Source organism: Syngnathoides biaculeatus, chromosome 9 (assembly GCF_019802595.1).
Source record: "Syngnathoides biaculeatus isolate LvHL_M chromosome 9, ASM1980259v1, whole genome shotgun sequence".
Classification (NCBI taxonomy): domain Eukaryota; kingdom Metazoa; phylum Chordata; class Actinopteri; order Syngnathiformes; family Syngnathidae; genus Syngnathoides; species Syngnathoides biaculeatus.
This window is the reverse complement of record NC_084648.1, coordinates 19929022-19948881: the sequence shown is the minus strand read 5'-3', so window position 1 is coordinate 19948881 and position 19860 is coordinate 19929022. Positions and strand designations below refer to the sequence as shown.

The 19860-nt window shown below is 44.5% G+C and overlaps 1 protein-coding gene across 5 annotated transcripts in view; it reads left to right on the top strand.

Annotated features, from left to right (window-relative positions):
- LOC133505567 (receptor-type tyrosine-protein phosphatase delta-like) overlaps positions 1-19860 on the top strand; it is a 219288-nt gene that overhangs the window by 151060 nt on the left and 48368 nt on the right. For all 5 annotated transcript variants that reach the window (XM_061828705.1, XM_061828704.1, XM_061828703.1 and 2 more), the window contains 3 exons: positions 928-1069; positions 13085-13273; positions 18098-18208. In XM_061828705.1, the coding sequence (XP_061684689.1) occupies positions 928-1069; positions 13085-13273; positions 18098-18208 (442 nt within the window). The remainder of the gene's footprint in view (positions 1-927; positions 1070-13084; positions 13274-18097; positions 18209-19860) is intronic.

The following is a 19860-nucleotide window of genomic DNA, read 5'->3' as shown; positions in this document are numbered from 1 at the left end:
TCCAAAATAAATAATATCATGTTTAGCTGTGACCCGTGCGATAAACGTGAAAGGAGTGCAAAAAGAAACATTTTGCGATTCAGCGTCGTTAAAACGCGATCCATGAGAAAACCTGACTTCATTTTGTGCATCTCATCAGGGACAGCGGCACGATATCTTGAGATCCATTTTTTTCTGAGCATTCTAATGGTGCGACGTGCCGTCGTTTCCTGTACTTTGCCTTCTCACGTGAGGTTGAAGGCTGCATTCGTCTTGCGTACCGCTTAGCCTGCGTAACGGGGTAGCCAAAATATTACCAATTGATTGTATGCGATCGGACGCTTATTAGTTTTCCTAAAGGTCTGTCGTCGCAACTCAACCTCAGCGGGGAACGCTCCAACTGCCTCTCCCGTCAATAAGAGGTCGAGGCGCTTTCAAACAAGTTGATTTTCCTCCCTGGCGTCTACTTGTTTGTGATTAAATCACAAAGATTCTTTGTTTTTTTTTTTTTTTAATCCAGAATTTATAACCCTGTTGTATATTTCTCGTTGACCCTGGACCGCGGGGAATTTTCGATTTATTGGATTTCAGTGGACGGAAGCCTTCTTAGAATTCAAAATCCTGATCTGTCACAATGCATGTACTAATCATATTCAAGGGCCTTTTAATCCAAGTAGTCCAGTCCACCAAAAGGTTTTACGTAGCTCGCTCGCGTCCTATGAAAATGACATCGGATGTTTGTCAACACATTTTATCATCGCGGGTAAAAGCTGGCGACTTCTATGCGGGAGCCGCCCACATATTTATTGCTTTTATTGCTGCTACACGTTCCGCTAATTAGAAACGGGAATTCTGTAATTACGTTATCATTGTGTTACCATTCAACCGATGGCGGCAAACAATTTGTTTTGTACAAGCGTCAGGAGTCTTATCTTCCCTCCGCCGCAGGTCATCGAGTTTGACGACGGGTCCGGCTCGGTCCTGAGGATCCAGCCCCTGCGGACCCCGAGAGATGAGGCCGTTTACGAATGTCACGCCTCCAACTCGGCTGGAGAGCTCACCGCCTCCACCAGACTAAGCGTGCTGCGAGGTGAGCGCCGTCGGAACTTTCAGGATGAGTCCAAACCAACCCAACTTCTCACTTGGGTTTCTGCTTGACCTCGTGTGTCATTATTTGTAGTACTGTTGATGTACACGTGCAATGATCATTCCTAAATGCTCATAATGAGTGTTTTGTTTTGTTTTGTTTTGTTTTGTTTTTACCCCGAAATGCTCACGATCCATTGCGATGAAATTGAACAAAGGTTAAACCGCATCTGGAGATTCCGAGTGCAATGGAACCAGTGACCCAATACACCAGTTGTCTTGTAAATTCTGGGTAGCTCGATTCCGCATCTGCGTAGAACTGCACTGAAATGCTTTTAAATTTGAGCGGGATTGCACAAACGGCTACTTCTTGAAAAAATAAAAATAGTGGTACCAAAGTAGTAGTAGTTTTCGTATCACAGACGTGATTTTCCCGTTTATCGGCGGAATTCCGTCTTTTTAAAGTGCATTAATGAAAAAATATCTATATATTCTTTGTTTTTCTGCAATATTCCGACCGTAACCCTTGTCAGAATCCACACTCGTTCATATTCCGGTCCGACTTTTGCAAGCAAGGTGGAAAATTAGATGCACGTCTGTTGATTGGTCGAATGTGTTCCTCCTGACCAATGAAAACGGAGGCGGTTCATGGGGCCATTTGCAAGTCAACACGATGGCGGTGGGTGGTCGAGAGGAAAGACGCCTCTCCAGTGGAAGAAATTGATCGATTCATCAAAAATAAGTTCCGATGGGATTGGATGGAAGGAGAAATCGTCAATAACGTTGGAAAGAAGGAAGTTGCCACTCTGTGAAGCGACTTCATTCACAAAACGATCCATCGACCTGATAAAGCATCGTGCACCGTGGGGTCAGGATACGATTGACGATGGATCAATAAGTTTCACGGCATTGGAAGTTCACGCAAAACGACAGAAACACGCCAAAGGAACTTTTCCATAGCTGGCGCATACGGATGTCAACCTCAAGGCCAACAACCAACCCCAGCTGCAGACAGTGAGAGTTCAGAAGCAATTACTTGGAAAAATGTCCGTATTATTTACTGATAACGGCACGTGATGTGAATAACTGTTGTCAAATTCACCCGTTCCAGTCATTTACGAAAACAAGACATGGAAACATTTTTGAATGGATACAATATACATGCCATGACGCAAATCGGAATTCATTTTCGTTTTTAGTTGAATTTGTATTTGAATTTGTAATTTTTTTGGGGGGGTAAAGGTAAGCGTCTAGACAATGAACGATCATATTGTGTACATTTTGAAAACAGAATAGCATTTATTTATAGATGTACTAGATATATTTCATTCATAATACAATTTATAAAACTTAAAAAAGTTAAAATTGGTCATCATCCTTTGATTACGCCCCCTCCCCCACGGCTATTTTTTTCGTCTTTTTTTTCATTCGGTCAAATCACATGTCTGGTATCACTTATTTCAAATACCCAGAGGTTTTGCTCATTATGAAAAGATTATTATCAAAATGTAATGTGACCATATTGGGAAAATACCAACCATATCAGGTTTTGTGTTATTTCTTTTTCGCGCATCATAGCTGCGTGGGCTGGCCTTTCCTGATAATTCCGTTAGTAATAAATGAGACTGTTCATTTCCATTCCGATACTCGCGGATTCTAAATTCCGAGTATTAATGCTGACAAAGATGAAAGCTCGGAAGAGGGGTCTCTCTCTCTCTCTCTCTCTCTCACTCTCTCTGGAAGTCGATAAATGTGAAGGCCGCGTCCGCTGCTCGACTTGCTTTTGTTGGCGTTAGCGGGCGTCCATTACTGCAAATGGTGATGTTAGTGTTCGTGGAGTCCATTAGGAGCACATTAGGCACCGGTAGTTGGAAGCTCAAGAGTGTCTTAGCTAGCGAAGCCGCTCAAGTGTGGATAATCACACTGGCTGCCTTTATAGTCCACACTTGTTGGGGTGTGGGGGGGGGGAACGACCTTCCTATTGTTTGCCCTCTCATCTCGCCCTTGTCTTTTTGAAGTACAACACGCAGAATCGATAGCGTTTGTGACTGATTTGCCCGTAACTCGCTCCTCCTTTTCTTCTCGCTCATCTGTCGCTCCACAATCCCCCCCCCTCCCCCGACCCGAGGTCATAATTATTGCCGTCAGATGTCGCTTTGCATTTTCTGTGCTGCTCTCACCGTCACCGCGTGTCGCTTGCAAGCCACCGCTGGCACGTGCCCATCCGTATGCGGCGTCGTCGCTGCCCCGAGTTTTGATTTTCCTGCCTCCATCCCTCTTCTCCGATCTTCGTCCGGAACATCCAGGAAGTGCTCATGCACACACGAAGGCGCGTACACATTCATCCTTGGTCGAAGAACGTCATTCTTTACGTTAGGATTGGTCTCTTTCTGCACGGCTGAGGAGTCGTTATTGCACTTGTTGTTGTTGGGGAAGAGGCCGCACGGGAACCGCTAATAGCTCCCGAGAGAGTGCCGGTCCAAAACATCAGTTAGATAGACACACACACACACCGGTGCACAGAAGTGTCAGTCATGTGTGACACCCCCCCCGTCTGACAGCAGAGATGTGATGCTAAGGTCAGCCGTCTTAATTACTCGGGATTACAACGAGTCCAATTGGAATCTTGGCCTTCGCTAGCGGCTGCGATTGGCAAAATCTGAAATAATAACGACGTAGAGCAAAAGTCGCTGACTTGATTCTTTTCATAATCTGCTGCCATTTGTTAAAAACGGGTCCCTTCCAAGAAGCGTTGGACTTTACTGCGCTACAGGTGAATAAACTCTGCGGACAAGAAATAGAACTGCCGAGTAATGTTGCCTTTGATTTATTTATTTCTATGAACACAAGTTTGCCACCTCTGAAATATGTGATAGTAATCTCATAAAAATATTTGGAGATTCTTACTCCAACTCAGCATTGTCCACAATGTCATGGTCAAAATTAAACAAGGACACGTGTAAGTTTGCACTGGAGATGATGTTTTTTACTCTTTTGTGTTACCATTAAAGCCCGGGTGTCATCGCTATAAACATTCTAAAATAGATATTGTAATGAAAAATATATATATAACATTATTCACTTCAATGTCTGTACAAAAAAATAAATGTGAGCGTAGAGCGCATCATCCATGTCATTGTACGATATCCAAGTGGTGGCCATATTGGCGGCGTCCTCCGTCCGTGACGTCACCCGGACATTCGCAAATGAAAACGCGCGCTGTTTTCCGGGGCAATATTACACTATTGTTTCGAGGGATATTCAGAAGATATGCGATCACGGCCAAACCTCAATCCGTCCGATGCACTTCGGCGGCGGCGATGAGCCATCGCGGCGACGCGCGGCCTTCGCAGAAGCGGTGGCCGCCGAACGCGGCGCCTCAGCCGGTGTGGCTGATTTTCGGCGCTGCGGTGGCATATAAGGAGGAGGTGGAGCCAGCCGAGCCGAGCCGAGCCGTGCTGCTTTTAGGGGTATGTTCAAAGTCGCCGGAGTACTTGTTGAACACCATCGAGCCGGGGCGCATTACTGCCTACCTGTCATTTGGAACCCACGAAGCTCTCGTCCTCTGCACCCGTGCAATCCATTTTTTACAACCAACCGGGTCTCTTTCAAACTTATGAAGGCTAAATTCTTTCATTCGGGCAATGTCCAGCAATGCGACGAGCCGGCATTTTGGCTAACGCGAAGGAACGACGAGCTACCTTCCCGGAGGTCAAACTAATGGAAGTCCGCTAGGGGGCGCCTCTGTCCTGTACGTCACTTCCTGCTTCTTCTGGAAAACAAATCCCTCGAGAGGATTTTCATGGGAGGACCCTTACAAAAAGCTGTATGTACGTCAAAAAGATGTTTTGTGGTGAAAAACACATGGGACCATATTGGCTGTGGGGTTTTCACTAATAATATTCCAAAAATCATCCATTTGATGACACTTGACCTTTAAAGTGATTGTCAGGTGTGACGTAACCTGTAAAATGTAATCCATCCATTTTCTGAGCCGCTTATCCTCACTAGGGTCACCGGGAGTGGCATAATAATGACTTTAATACATGGTATTGTTCAGTCCGTGGTCTGTGTGCGACTGTCTTTCTTTTACGAAGGTGTTTCTTGTGGGTGTGCTAAAACGTCAAAGATACATTCAATACATACATCCTGGTTATAAGTTGTCAAAGTTATTGCTGTGCAATATGATAATCAGGCCTTTATGTGATTCTGTCAGCCCACATGCTTTTTTTTTTTCGTGGTTCGCGAACGGCAGAAGCAGTCAGGAAAACGTATTACAGTCGGGGCCCTCGGACGCTTTTGTTGCCTTCCACATTTGCAGATGACAAATCTCGAGAGCGAATGAGCGGCCGTTTTTCGTTTTGGAGCGCCGATGAAGCCGCCGTGTGCGAGGCGGTTCCCACGACTGCGAGATTGGCTTGGTCCGCGAGCTGTGAAATGATCTGGAGCGCGCTCAGTGGAAACGCTCAAGTGGGAGCGCATCCAAATCAAACACGGCGAGGCTCCGTCAACACGGGAGCGTCGGGTTACGCGTCTGCTCTGACCTCAAGGAGCTGCGGCGTTAGCCTGAAAACACTTTGGTGTCGCTTTACACTTGTCCCGACGACGGATGACAAATCGCTTCTGTTGTACACGTGCGAATGTCCTCACGCTGCCTTTTGGGGGACTTTTTTTTTTTTTTTTTTTTTTCCTTTTTAGCAAAGCAGAAATAACTGTGACAAAGTTCATCGCTCCAGGAAATATAAATCGGTAAAATGTCCTCGCAGGTCACACAGGAAATCAAAAGCATTTGCAAGTATTTGTGTGATTTTTAGAAATGAAATTGAATCTTTTAGCGTGCACTTCTTTGCAATAACGTTCAGCCTCACGATTTACTGGATGGAAGTTTTGCAGCAGTAAGGGCAACTGCTTGAAAACTTTTGCGTTTTATTTTATTTTTTCGTCATTACAGTATTGGTGTTTATTGAAGTTGAGCAAGAGAATATCTAATATGCGAGTCAACGAGAGGGTAAAAACACACAACAACAATGACGAAAAAAATCATTGTTCTGAGCTGTCAGGAAAACTAGTTCTTCATATTTTCAGAGATGTAAAAGTGGGTTTTGAAAGGAATGCCATGATTTATAAATCACACCTCAAAGGACAGATTTACTGCTGCTATACCACTGCATGAAAAGTGTATTTTGAATAGATGATATTCAAAACGTAACATTTCAGTGTTTAAAATTAGGTTGAATAATCACATTGAAAATCCCGTCATAATGTTAAAGCTGTTGACATTTCCATTAATGACGCATTCTTATCCGACTAAACGTGTTTTCAACCCTTCTAGCGACACGTGGATCGAATTGCTAATGAAAGAAATAACCAGAGAGGTCGCAGGAATAACTGGAATTTTGCAAAAGTAAGAATCGCTAAAAAGAATGTGATTCATCATTCATCGGATATTGGTTATAAATTGTGGTTAAAAAAAAAAAAGAAAAAAAATCCGAAATTGTAAAACAGGCCTGCAGAAGAAAAAAATCTGATGGTTACCCTAAAAAGACACCGCAGAATAATTTGACCACTGGGACATGTTCAAACGCGGTCCGTCCTTTAATTAGCATTCCAGGTGTCTTCAAACTTGTAAGCAGTCAGTCGGGATTTGGAGGCTGACGAGCAATCGCTGGGCTGTTTGTTGACACGCCCTGCACTGCGCTAAACCTGGACCAAAAGAAGCAAAGGAGAGCAATGTCCACCGGAGATTAGAAAGAAAATTAGAGACAAGCGCGCTATAGGTCAAGGCGAGGAAGATGCGGAGGACCCACGTCCGGGGAAGCGGGGACGCAAGGCAGGACTCCGGGAATCTTAACAAAAAAAATCCTACTTAATTCGAAAAAACGGCAAACTAAACAGTCCAAGAACCGAAACACTTCAAAGTAACAAGGAAAATCTTCAAAAATAAAACTAAGCCACCACCGAGATTAAAAAAATGTCACGGGCACAGACAGACATGACGGCAACAACCCATGGACCGACGAGAACTGAAAGAAACCAGCCGGTCAAATTAACGAGACAACAGGGGAGCTGATTTGTCCACACAAGGGAGGAGGTTAACAAGAAAAGGTGGAGACGGGGAAAACTTGGAACGCAGAAAACATGAAACACAACCAACCCAACCCTAACGTAGACCACGACAGTGAGACCAGCTCCAAGCAGCTTGGCACTTCTCGTGTCTACAGTTGCGCATACGCGGAAATCCAAGAGTCATGGGACTGCAGCCAACCTCTCTGGACTTGTACACAGATGGAAAATTGATGACAAATTGTACAGACGGCTAAAAGAAATGCTAACAAAAGAGCCCAGAAGCATCCCCGAAGAAATTATAAGCAAACTCCAAAGTCCAAGTACATCAGCGTTGGTGTGTACCATCTGTCATTGTTTGAGCCAAAGTGGACTCCGACCATGGAGGACGACTCTGTTAAAAATGAATCTAGAATTTTGGCAAGCCGCAATGCTTCTGGGAAAACATCCTATGGGCAGACGAGAGATCATTTGGAACATCAAGAAGCAAAAATGAAGCATAACAGGAAAAGAACACTGTCCCTACTGTGAACCAAGGAAGGAGGGTCCGCTGTGTTCTCGGGCTGCACAGGATGCCTTGCATCTGAAAGACTATATCAAGATATTCTCGAAAATGTCAGTGTCAGAAAGTGGGTTCATAGGTCTTGCAAAAGGATAATGACCCAAAAGACGAGGTGAAAAACTCCCAAAACACAAGAAGTGGCCTTCGATCAGGCCCAGTCTAAATCCTACGGAACATCTGCGGCAGGAGCTGAGACACGCGGCGCCTTTCAAGCCCTCAGACAACTGGAGCAGTTCGACCAAAATTCATCCCGAGTGATGCAGACGTCTCATCGGAAGTTCCAAAACGCGTCCGATTGCAGCGATTATCTTGAAATGTCGCGGGGTTTTCTTTTGGGAGCGGAGGTGCTCCAACAAGCGTGTATTTGCACAAACGCATGATTGGGACTCGGGAGCATCTTTTTTTCACCGAGCGTCCCGAGTTCTCAGGTAGATGAAATAGAATGCATTAGAGCTGCCTACGAGGGCCTTTCTTTGAAGTAAGTGTTTGCATAATGAAAGCGGAGAGAATCACCATTGTGATGCCGCGTTCTCTCCCTTGCGCTCCGTCTCGCTTCATGTCAGTCTTTCTGTTCTTTCTCACTTTCTTTTTGTTGGGCCGCTGTTTTCCTTCCTTTTGTCTTCCTATTGAATTTCTTCTTCTTTTTTTTTTTTTTTTTGGGCCAACGTAGCTGTTTTACATCCAGCACCCGCCCGCCCGTGCCGGCCACGGGACGACCTCATCCCGTCCGCTTTGGTTTATCGCGTCCGTGTTTCCGTCGGTCAGCGCTGCGATTGATTGAAAGCGGAGCTCTTGAAAGGCCGCACACATCCTCGCTTTCCCCCTGGCTGGAGTTCGATGGGTAGCTACCAGAATTAGCATCTCCTCGGTGAGGTTCAGCGCTAGGATTTCCCGTTAATGAGCCTCAGTGTGGTTGAAAGGGATAATGCAGCCCTATGGGGGCACAAACCAGTGCAATCTGTAGGCCGGTCCCAAGCCCGGATAAATGCAGAGGGTTGCGTCAGGAAGGGCATCCGGCGTAAAAACTGTGCCAAACAAATATGAGCGTTCATCTAAAGAATCCCATACCGGATCGGTCGTGGCCCGGGTTAACAACGCCCGCCCCCGGCACTGCTAACCTGCAGGGCGTCGGTGGAAATTCAGCTACTGTGGGTCGAAGACAAAGAAGAGGAGGAAACCGGATCCAGCGTCAGAAGAAAAAGAGGAATGCACAGAGCCTACAACTGAGTGTAGGGACTTTGAATGTTGGGACTATGACAGGAAAAGCACAGGAGTTGGTTGACATGATGATTAGGAGAAAGGTTGATATTCTGTGCATCCAAGAGAGCAGGTGGAAAGGTAGTAAGGCTAGAAGTTTGGGAGCAGGGTTTAAATTATTCTACCACGGAGTAGATGGGAAGAGAAATGGAGTAGGGGTTATTTTAAAGGAAGGGCTGGCTAAGAATGTCTTGGAGGTGAAAAGAGTATCAGATCGAGTGATGAGACTAAAATTTGAAATTGAGGGTGTTATGTATAATGTGGTTAGCGCTATGCACCACAGGTAGGATGTGACCTAGAGTTGAAAGAGAAATTCTGGAAGGAACTAGATGAAGTAATTCTGAGCATCCCAGACAGCGAGAGAGTTGTGATTGGTGCAGATTGTAATGGACATATTGGTAAAGGAAACAGGGGCGATGAAGAAGTGATGGGTAAGTACGGCATCCAGGAAAGGAACTTTGAAGGGCAGATGGTGGTGGACTTTGCAAAAAGGATGGAGATGGCTGTTGTGAACACTTATTTCCAGAAGAGGGAGGAACATATAGTGACCTACAAGAGCGGCGGTAGAACCACGCAGGTAGATTATATTTTGTGCAGACGATGTAATCTGAAGGAGGTTACTGACTGTAAAGTAGTGGTAGGGGAGAGTGTAGCTCGACAGCATAGGATGGTAGTATGTAGGATGATTCTGGTGGTGGGTAGGAAGATTAAGAAGACAAAGGTAGAGCAGAGAACCATGTGGTGGAAGCTGAAAAAGGAAGAATGTTGTGCAGCCTTCCGGAAAGAGGTGAGACAGGCTCTCGATGGACAACCGAAGCTCCCGGAAGACTGGATGACGACAGCCAAGGTGATCAGAGAGACAGGCAGGAGAGTACTTGGTGTGTCATCTGGTAGGAAAGGGGAGAAGGAGACTTGGTGGTGGAACCCCAAAATACAGGGAGTCATACAAGGAAAGAGATTAGCGAAGAAGAAGTGGGATACTGAGAGGACTGAGGAGAGGCGAAAGGAGTACATCGAGATGCGACGTAGGGCAAAGGTAGAGGTGGCAAAGGCTAAACAAGAGGCATATGAAGACATGTACACCAGGTTGGACACGAAAGAAGGAGAAAAGGATCTCTACAGGTTGGCCAGACAGAGGGATAGAGATGGGAAGGATGTGCAGCAGGTCAGGGTGATTAAGGATAGAGATGGAAATGTGTTGACTGGTGCCGGTAGTGTACTAAATAGATGGAAAGAATACTTTGAGAAGTTGATGAATGAAGAAAATGAGAGAGAAGGAAGAGTTGAAGAGGCAAGAGTGAAGGAGCAGGAAGTGGAAATGATTACCAAGGGGGAAGTCAGAAAGGCACTACAAAGGATGAAAACTGGAAAGGCAGTTGGTCCTGATGACATACCGGTAGAGGTATGGAAGCAATTTGGAGAGATGGCTGTGGAGTTTTTGACCAACTTATTCAACAGAATACTAGCGGGCGAAAAGATGCCTGAAGAATGGAGGAAAAGTGTTCTAGTTCCCATTTTTAAGAACAAAGGGGATGTTCAGAGCTGTGGGAACTATAGAGGAATAAAGTTGATGAGCCACACAATGAAGTTATGGGAAAGAGTAGTGGAGGCTAGACTCAGGACAGAAGTAAGTATCTGCGAGCAACAGTATGGTTTCATGCCTAGAAAGAGTACCACAGATGCATTATTTGCCTTGAGGATGCTCGTGGAAAAGTACAGAGAAGGTCAGAAGGAGCTACATTGCGTCTTTGTGGATCTAGAGAAAGCCTATGACAGAGTACCAAGAGAGGAACTGTGGTACTGCATGCGTAAGTCTGGTGTGGCAGAGAAGTATGTTAAAATAGTACAGGACATGTATGATGGTAGCAGAACAATGGTGAGGTGTGCCTTAGGTGTGACAGAGGAATTTAAGGTGGAGGTGGGACTGCATCAGGGATCAGCTCTGAGCCCCTTCCTGTTTGCAGTGGTAATGGATAGGCTGACAGATGAGGTTAGACTGGAATCCCCTTGGACCACGACGTTCGCAGATGATATTGTCATATGCAGTGAAAGCAGGGAGCATGCAGAGGAACAATTGGAAAGATGGAGACATGCACTGGAAAGGAGAGGAATGAAGATTAGCCGAAGTAAAACAGAATATATGTGCGTGAATGAGAAAAGTGGAGGGGGAAGAGTGAGGCTACAGGGAGAAGAGATAGCGAGGGTGGACGACTTCAAATACTTGGGGTCAACAATACAGAGCAATGGAGAGTGTGGTCAGGAAGTGAAGAAACGGGTCCAAGCAGGTTGGAACAGCTGGCGAAAGGTGTCTGGTGTGTTAGGTGACAGAAGAGTGTCTGCTAGGATGAAGGGCAAAGTTTACAAAACGGTGGTGAGGCCGGCCATGGTGTACGGATTAGAGACGGTGGCACTGAAGAAACAACAGGAAGCTGAACTGGAGGTGGCAGAAATGAAGATGTTGAGGTTCTCGCTCGGAGTGAGCAGGTTGGATAGGATTAGAAATGAGCTCATTCGAGGGACGGCCAAAGCTGGATGTTTTGGAGACAAGATTCGAGAGAGCAGACTTCGATGGTTTGGACCTGTTCAGAGGCGAGAGAGTGACTATATTGGTAGAAGGATGCTGAGGATGGCGCTCCCAGGCAAAAGAGCGAGAGGAAGACCAAAGAGAAGGTTTATGGATGTGGTGAGGGAAGACATGAGGGCAGTTGGGGTTAGAGAGGAAGACGCAGGAGATGGGCGACGATGGCAAAAGATGACACGCTGTGGCGACCCCTAACGGGACAAGCCGAAAGGAAAAGAAGAAGAAGTGTGGTTGAAAGGGATCACAAGAGATTTATTCATTCATTCTTTTTTTTTGTTATTAACAGGAAGACTAGGTGGCGGTGCAAAAGTTAAAGTACCTTTAAGCTCGAACACATGCGCGACCACAAAGTCTCTTTTCTTGTCTGTTTTTATCATGAATGACTCAGCCAAGTGTTGACTTATTGTCATCTACCGAGGGACACATTAAATAAATAAAAATACATGATGGTCCGTCTGCATTTTATGTCCATAAAACGCATGTCACCGTTTTATTTGGATCATGTTTGTATTTAGTGTGGAAGTTAATATTTGAGATGTCAACGTGGGCCAAAAATGTCTTTTTCATCATTTTTTTTAAGTTGTAATTTTTTTCTTGCTTTTTTTCATCTGACCTGGCCATAATTTTAAAACTTGAGTGTATTGTCAACTTTAATGGTCGAGATAAAGTATCATAAACAGCTAGAGAACGTCCACTTGTATTAAAAAAAAAACAAATCTTTGGTCTAAAATGAAACTTGAGCGAGTTGCTTGTCCCGTAATATTAAATTTCTGAGTGTGGAAGACGCCATTAAAAAAAAAAACAAACAACACACAAAATCCAAAGTCTTTCAAATGGGGTCCAGTATGTAATAATTTATGGGATAGATTGACATTTTGAGTTTGTTTTAAAAGATATTCACGGATAACCGGAACGATCACGCACCCGGGAGAGTGTGTGGGGGGGGGGGGGGGGGGGGGGGAGTGTTTATTCTTTTGAAAGTTTTTGCTTGCATATTATGAAATGTTTGAGGTTTCGGAGCTGTTTAGCATGTTAGCTTGCCATGAAACCTTCCAGGCGACTACGTCGTGTATTAAGAGAAGCGCTGTACAAATTATTCAATAAAAGTACTGTAATGTGTATTCTTACCTCTAATCTTATCAAGGCAGCTCAGATATTTGTTGGTACTCTGCAATGTTCTTTTTTCTAAATATGACCAGTGGATGAACCCCCCCAATTTTTTCATCTGGTGTGTGACTGCTTCCCTTCCAAAGCATGAGAATACCGTTAATGAAGTGAATATCTCGTTGAGCTGCAGTAAATTTAAGAGCAAACGTGTCAATGCGATGTCCTGATGTCGATCCCCCCCCGCGCGAGCCTTTGTGCGAAATTTCCCTCGGGACCAAGCCCGAGTATCTCCATCCACGTTTGATCCCGCTTTATCCCGCGTGTGATGCAAGGTTTTTTTTTTTTTTTTTTTTTTTTTTTTTTATCCTAATAAGTGTGAGTTTATAGAGTAAGACCAGGTACGAAGACTGTGCACCTCTGCTCTGACGCCTGTCTGCAATCCCTTGCAGAGGACCAGCTGCCTTCGGGGTTCCCCACCATAGACATGGGTCCCCAGCTGAAAGTGGTGGAACGCTCTCGGACCGCCACCATGCTGTGTGCGGCCAGTGGGAACCCTGACCCAGAAATTACCTGGTTCAAGGATTTCCTGCCAGTCAACACATCCAATAACAATGGACGAATCAAGCAGCTGCGCTCAGGTAATCAATGATTTTGTCCCGTAGCTCTCGTCCCTCCCTGAAATCCCGCATTTAGTTCCACCTGAAGGGCTTCAATCTTCTCCAAACCTTTTCATGCTTCTGTTGGCCTTCTGTGACCCTTGCCCCGACTTGTGTTTCACACACTTTCCCGCCGTGGTTGCTGGCCGTGTTCTTCTTCTTCTTCTGCCGCTGCTGCTGCTGCTGCCGCCGCCGCTGCTTTGAGTTTCCTCGGACGGTTGCCAGTCCCTGCAAACTCTTCTCGGACTTTGAAAGTGAAAACTCCCAATTTTTCTCCGCTTTGCTCCAAACAGTCTGAGGCCTTCCTGTGCAAATCACCATTACGCCACGGTTGATTTGACGAAAGAACCATCAAGTTTCCCGGTACAATTTCTTCTTTGGGACCAAGTCAAAATAGTGTAAGGCCAAGTAATGGTGGCGTGTTTGAAAGGAATTGCCTCTTTCAAGCGATCTCACTGCTGTGACTAATCAAATTCATAAAATAACTCTCTTTGTCCTTTTTTCATAGAGAATCTGAGTGAAATCATAATGACAATTTGTGGAATTCAAAAACCAAACTGGCCTGACAGCTATGTCTTGCTTTTTTTTTTTTTTCAGTTTTTTTTGTTTTGTTTTTTGGAATAGCCACAGTAGTGTGTAATTCCCCCCCCCCACCCCACCCCACCCCCCCCCCCCCCCCCCACACACACACACACACCCCCAATGAGTGGTCTCAATCCCTTCCTGCTACCCTCTTCCAAGGATCAACTCCAGGCGCAAAACCCTCTCCCGTGATTGGTTTCCCCAAGTCTTTGCTTCTTTGTGGAGGAAAAAAATAAATGTCTATGCTTCTGTACCTGCTTGTTTAACCAGCTGGCTCGACCCAAAGTCCCGTTTACGCCTTTCACGTTGCAAAATTGAAAAATGTCTGTCCTTTTTAAACAGAGTAATTGCAAAGCTACTGTACATCTGGAATTCAACCATAGAATCATGCTTTTAATCAGTTCATAAATAAGCACAATGTTTCATGTCATAAGTAGTGTGTAAGTCATAGATTCTTGACTAGCTTTGACTTGTTGGGGGTGGGAGAGCCAGTGTTTGTCAAGGTGTGCCATCAATGGACCGATTTGTAATGCCATGTCTATGCTGTTTCTTTTCTCTTTGTATCTTTTTAACCACAGAGTCATTTGGTAAGTGCTTTTGTCCCGAGGTCCACAGCCTCACCGTCCACTCTTCTATTTACCTTTCACTAATGTTGCTGCTCTTCCTTCTACTTGCTCACCTTTACTACATTAAAGGCGTTATCGAAACGCATGGCATGCATCGTACTAACAGCTCCACTGGACACTGACGCGAAAACGCCAGCTAGCCTGCAATGTCTTGGTTTAGAACCAGCCAGGGAATACGTAAAAAAAAAAAGACGCACGTGCGCTCGCGTCAATGTGCGTTCACGGCTAGAACATTCTTACACATTTCTGTCGGCGTAGACGTACATGCGGTTGGCCTCACCTTCACCTGTGCACCTGCAACCTTTCCACAGCCAACGAATGATAAAAAGTCTCTCCTCACACTCACCAGTGTACTTTTTCCGCTCCTGGACTTATTTAATTATTCCTTCCCTCACTCGCTCTGTCATTCACTCACCTACTTACTTTCCCCCACTCCACCGTATAGAGTTGCCAGTCAATAAGTCTTTAACTCGAGATGGGCCTTGAGCGCAGCCACTGAAGGAAATCGATGCCTGCTCAATGGTGTAGCCAGTGTATGGCTCACCTTTTTACCTTTAGTTCTCTACACCAGTATAGGACAATATCAACTGTTAGAGAAAAATAAATCTACATCTAACTTGGGGGGGGAAAAATCTCAGCGCTATCATCCATTTCCAAGAATTCTGTTTGTCAAAATCAGACTACTTGCCGGAAAGCAAAGGTTTTTAGTAAAAGCCGACTCCTTTGCCAACATAAAGCAATACTATGAGAAACAGTAAGTACGAGGCTAGATGAGCAGGCCTTCCTTTCCGCTTGACAACATGCAGCCCCTCGACTGACCTCTCGGGTCAGCGCAGCATATTTTGTGCCCAGCAAGAAATCCATCTAAAATGAGGCCTACATGCCTACATTTTTTTGTAAGCAAGAAACAGTGATTTACTGTATTTTTTTTTTTTTTTTTTAATCCAAAACTAGTCTAAGTCAATGGCCACTTTTCTATTATATAGTAACGGCTAATCGCAGCTCACCTTGTTTTGGGTTTGTCAGTTGACCCGTTAGAAGTAGTACTGTGCGAAACCGAAAACCACAGCGCATTGAACGCACTTCATTGGAATGAGACATGCTAGCAAAAAAAAATAAATAAAATAAAACACCTTTACTTCTTGCGTTGTGGCTGTTGGCCACATCAAAAGAAACACTTTCTTGAGAGTCAGAGCAACAGAAAAAAAGACCGCGGCAGCAAAGTATAGACTGGAGCATATACTGTCATACTGCAAAACAAAAATCAAAAAACAAGGTAAGCCGATGTTATCTTACATTACTTTTGCCACGTATCCTCAAATCTTAATTTGGTACTGACAAATCACATCGGCCGAGTAGTCCGATCGGTCAGATCTTCCAAAAACGAAACGAGGGCGTCCTCCATCGTATGGCACCACGTCATTTATTCAAAATGTACAATTTTTTTCAGGCTAACTTCATCCCAAAGTATCCATCAAGTTGCGATCATTTCAGCCGGTTGCGACGGCTTGGGATAGCAGATTGGTTTTCCGTGCATTCCGGTCTGCACGGTCGCGCTCCGATTTCGTGAAGGTTCAGCTTGACATTCAAGCTGACATTTGCCATTGTCGTAAATGTCTTCGATGTCAGAACCTCTCGCAGTCACTCCAGAAACATTTTAGCCTGATGGCACATCGTGTGCCTGATAGCGTTAAAGTGTTGGTGGTTGGTTGCGCCAACAAACACGTTTAGCTAGCCGAGATCCACGTGCGGAACATCTCGAGGATGAAACGCATTCCGAGCCTCAGAGACGTCCACTTAGCCTGCTGCCAATCAACGACGTTCACTCGGTAACGCATTTCCCTTTAGTCGCACTTTGCCTTTCACAATCTTTCTCCCGAAGCTTATTCTGTCTGTCGTTATCTTTTTCGGCTCTCTCTTAGTTTTTCTCTCTAATTTGGTTCTTCCTCCCAAGTTAGTCCCTCAGTTCTTTCAGTATCCCTCCCCTTGCCCCTTTCCCCCTCCTGTGGCACTAACATTTTCTTCTTCTTCTCCCTCTCTAATCTCGTGCATTCATTGCCCACTCAGGTGGCACGCCCATACGAGGTAAGACTGCTGGGGAGGACCAACGTGGCACAGTGGCCTGATTCCATTGCAACCCTCCGCTCCCGCCTGCACCGCGTCGGGATGAGTGAACGCGCCGCTCATCCGGCTGCTCGGAGCGGGGGGGAAGGGGGGTTGGAATGGAGCGAGCAATTCGTTGACACTCTGACTTCTTACCACCTTCCCTCTTCTCATCTTCTCATCATCTGCTCATCAGTTCGTTTTACCGTGTCAGCCCCGCACTCGTTAACAGAATTCCATTGCTTCCTTAATCATCATATCGTGAATTCTTCTTTGGTAGCCATCACTTTAATATCACTTAGCTTCTAACATCGACTCGAGCATGGCGTGTTTTTATGTTCCTGAGTTTCAGGGTTGACGATGATCATGTTTTTGTAGCCCTTTTGCTTTTTTTTTTTTTTTTTTTTTTTTTTTTTTGGATGACCTGATTTCTTTCTCTTTTTTGGGAGGGAGATGGTTTTTGACCTTAGCTTGAGCCCGCCCACCCTTTCTTTCCGCATTGTCTGTATTTACCCAATCAAACGTCCCGGTTTTGTTTTGCCTCCCAGCTGTTATTCACTCAACCCGAAATGTCCAGATGGCGAAGGCACACTTTCAGACATTAGGGTACTTTGCATACACACACGCACACACATTTGTTGGTGATTTTTATTTTTATTTTTTTGGGTTTCCTTTTCTTCCAACCATTGCTTTCTCTCTTCTCTCTCATTGCCGATAAAAAGCCCCAAACAACCACTTTTTTGATAAAGTTTTCATGGGCGCTTTTTTGCCTTCCAACACCATCCCCCCTAAAAACAAAACTTCTGGTTGACTTTTTTGACAGTTTTTCTATTTTCAGGGAGTGAGAAAGCATCGGCCCCCTTCCAAAGGCTTTGCGTATGTCGTTTATTTTTCTTTTTTTTTTTTTTTTGTTGTTGTTGTTTTTTTTTTTTAAATCTGTTGGACTTATTAAAGGTCATTTGATTTCTTTCGCACTTTTCTTGGGTGTGCATTTAATGACATCACACTCCTGATCCCATTTGGTGGATCTGAGAAAGTCAGGGTTTGTGTTGCTTTTGAAACGTGCTGTAATTGCATCTCAATTTTCAGACAATTTTGTGACTGGATATCTCAACATGTCGACCGCTTGGCTTATTAATTTCTGTCTTGCATGAACAACCATATTCCCTCTTCAGGACTTTTTGTTTCCCTCCCATTTCTAAATCAGGATGCTGACCTTTGTTTTGAGGAGATTTTTTGCTGAGAGTGACAGAAATGTGTCCCCCCCCCATTGAACGGGCTCTCTTTTTTTTTTTTTTTTTGTAGTCCTCTCCTCCACCGAGTTCACTTTTTTTGCTAATAGTCAAACTCATTTGTCCTTGATGATAATAAATGTTGTGCATCAGATCAGGATGCATTTAATGACTGTTCCTTCAATGTTTTGTTTTGTTTTGTTTTGTTTTTGTCCTTCTGTCCTCTCTGTTTTGTTTTTCATTTCCCGATTGGCGAATTCAAGGCGCACTGCAGATTGAAATGAGCGAAGAGTCCGACCAGGGCAAGTATGAGTGTGTTGCCACCAACAGCGACGGGACTCGCTATTCCACCCCGGCGAACCTCTACGTCCGCGGTAAGAGGAGGTCTAGAAGGGCACTTCCGGGCCAAATATTAATCGAATCGCGGAGCCCCGCTCGGGTGTTTGTAATTACCTGAATGGAAAATAAAAAGCAGATTTGCCATCTGTAAAGCTAAAGTTGGGAAATACTACTGGACACTGCAATAATGGGTCCAATCGATATTATTGAATGTCAATATCATGCATACATGTAATGCATTACAAGAGTTTTGTTGGATACATACGAGGCATATTGTATTTCATTAGCACGTCATTATACGTAGATCACTGTCACGACATTACTTCCCTTTTGCAGTACTTGTAAGGCTACTGCTTGAGCACTTTACAATATTTGACATTTATTATTTATTACTCGCCACACCCCAAAAAGAAACAACACCATAAAGTCTCTCTCTTTATCTTCCCGCTTATATTTCCCCCCCCCCCCGCACTCTTGGTTCTCATCTTATCGGTTTATTGGTGCAATTTGGACGATCGCTGCTGTGACAAACAAATCTCATTTCTTTTGCGGGATGAATAAACAATCAATCTGTCTCTCTATTAGGGATTACACACAAAAAATGAAATAATCTAATGGCTGCTATCAAGACAAAGTGAGCGCCTTGATGCAGTTGAGGGAAAGAAAATTGTCCAGGAACAAAAAAAAACATTGAAAAGAAAAACGAAGAAAGTGATGGAAATATCCATCACGAGGGGAAATACAAGAATCTCTCACCTTAAATTACTCTGGTAATACTAGAGTAAATAAATACCCCAGGCGATATGAAAACTCTGGAAATAGTGAATATGTAATCATGGAAAATACAGAGGAGTTGTAGTAGTAGTCATTGAATAAATGTGACACGACAGGTAAAAATCAGTGTCGGCCTTTAGTAAAAGTTAAGATTCAGGAGACTGCCTGAGACATTTTTATGTACCAATTCAGTATAAGGTAATGTGCTGTTGATACCTTCATGGACTGGAAAAACATACACAACCTGTACTTTTTATTCTCATTTTACTTGCAGGAATGTATGATATGTTTTTTTGTTACGCTATTATACGCAAGGTCATGAAGGCCGTTAAAAGCGAGGCTTTCCAAAACGACTGTCGTCTTTGCACACGTTTAACGTTTTGGTTTTTTGGGTTTTTTTTTTTTTTTTTTTTTTTTACCGAGGCTATTAATCTCTCTGCCCTCCATTTTTGGCCTTTCGACCGCCAAAAGAAAACAAACCGACATCTTGTTAGGTCTTCGAGCCAAAATCTGACGGGCGCCTCACCTCTGTGTGCACTTTAAAAACGTACGTTTGAGATTGGAAGAGGTTTTTTTTTTTTTTTTTTTATCAGAGGAGGAAGAAAGCAGCCTGATTTTCGCTCGCTGCAGAGATTGGAAACAAGCGCACACGACTAGTTTGCAGCGCGCACAGTATATGCCGCACACGAACATATATGCTTTACCAGAATTGCTGATCACTTGCAGGCTTCCCAAAATGTTATTGTGCATTTTTTGACGGTCTGTTGGCCACACGGCTTGTGTTTTTCCTCCTTTTTCTTTGGATCTTCCCCTCTTGTCCGTTGCGCCACTCCCGTGTCTAACGTGTTTTCTCTCCTTGTCTCTTCTCTGATATCGGCCAATTTCCTCTCTTCGCCCCCTCCCCTCACCCGCC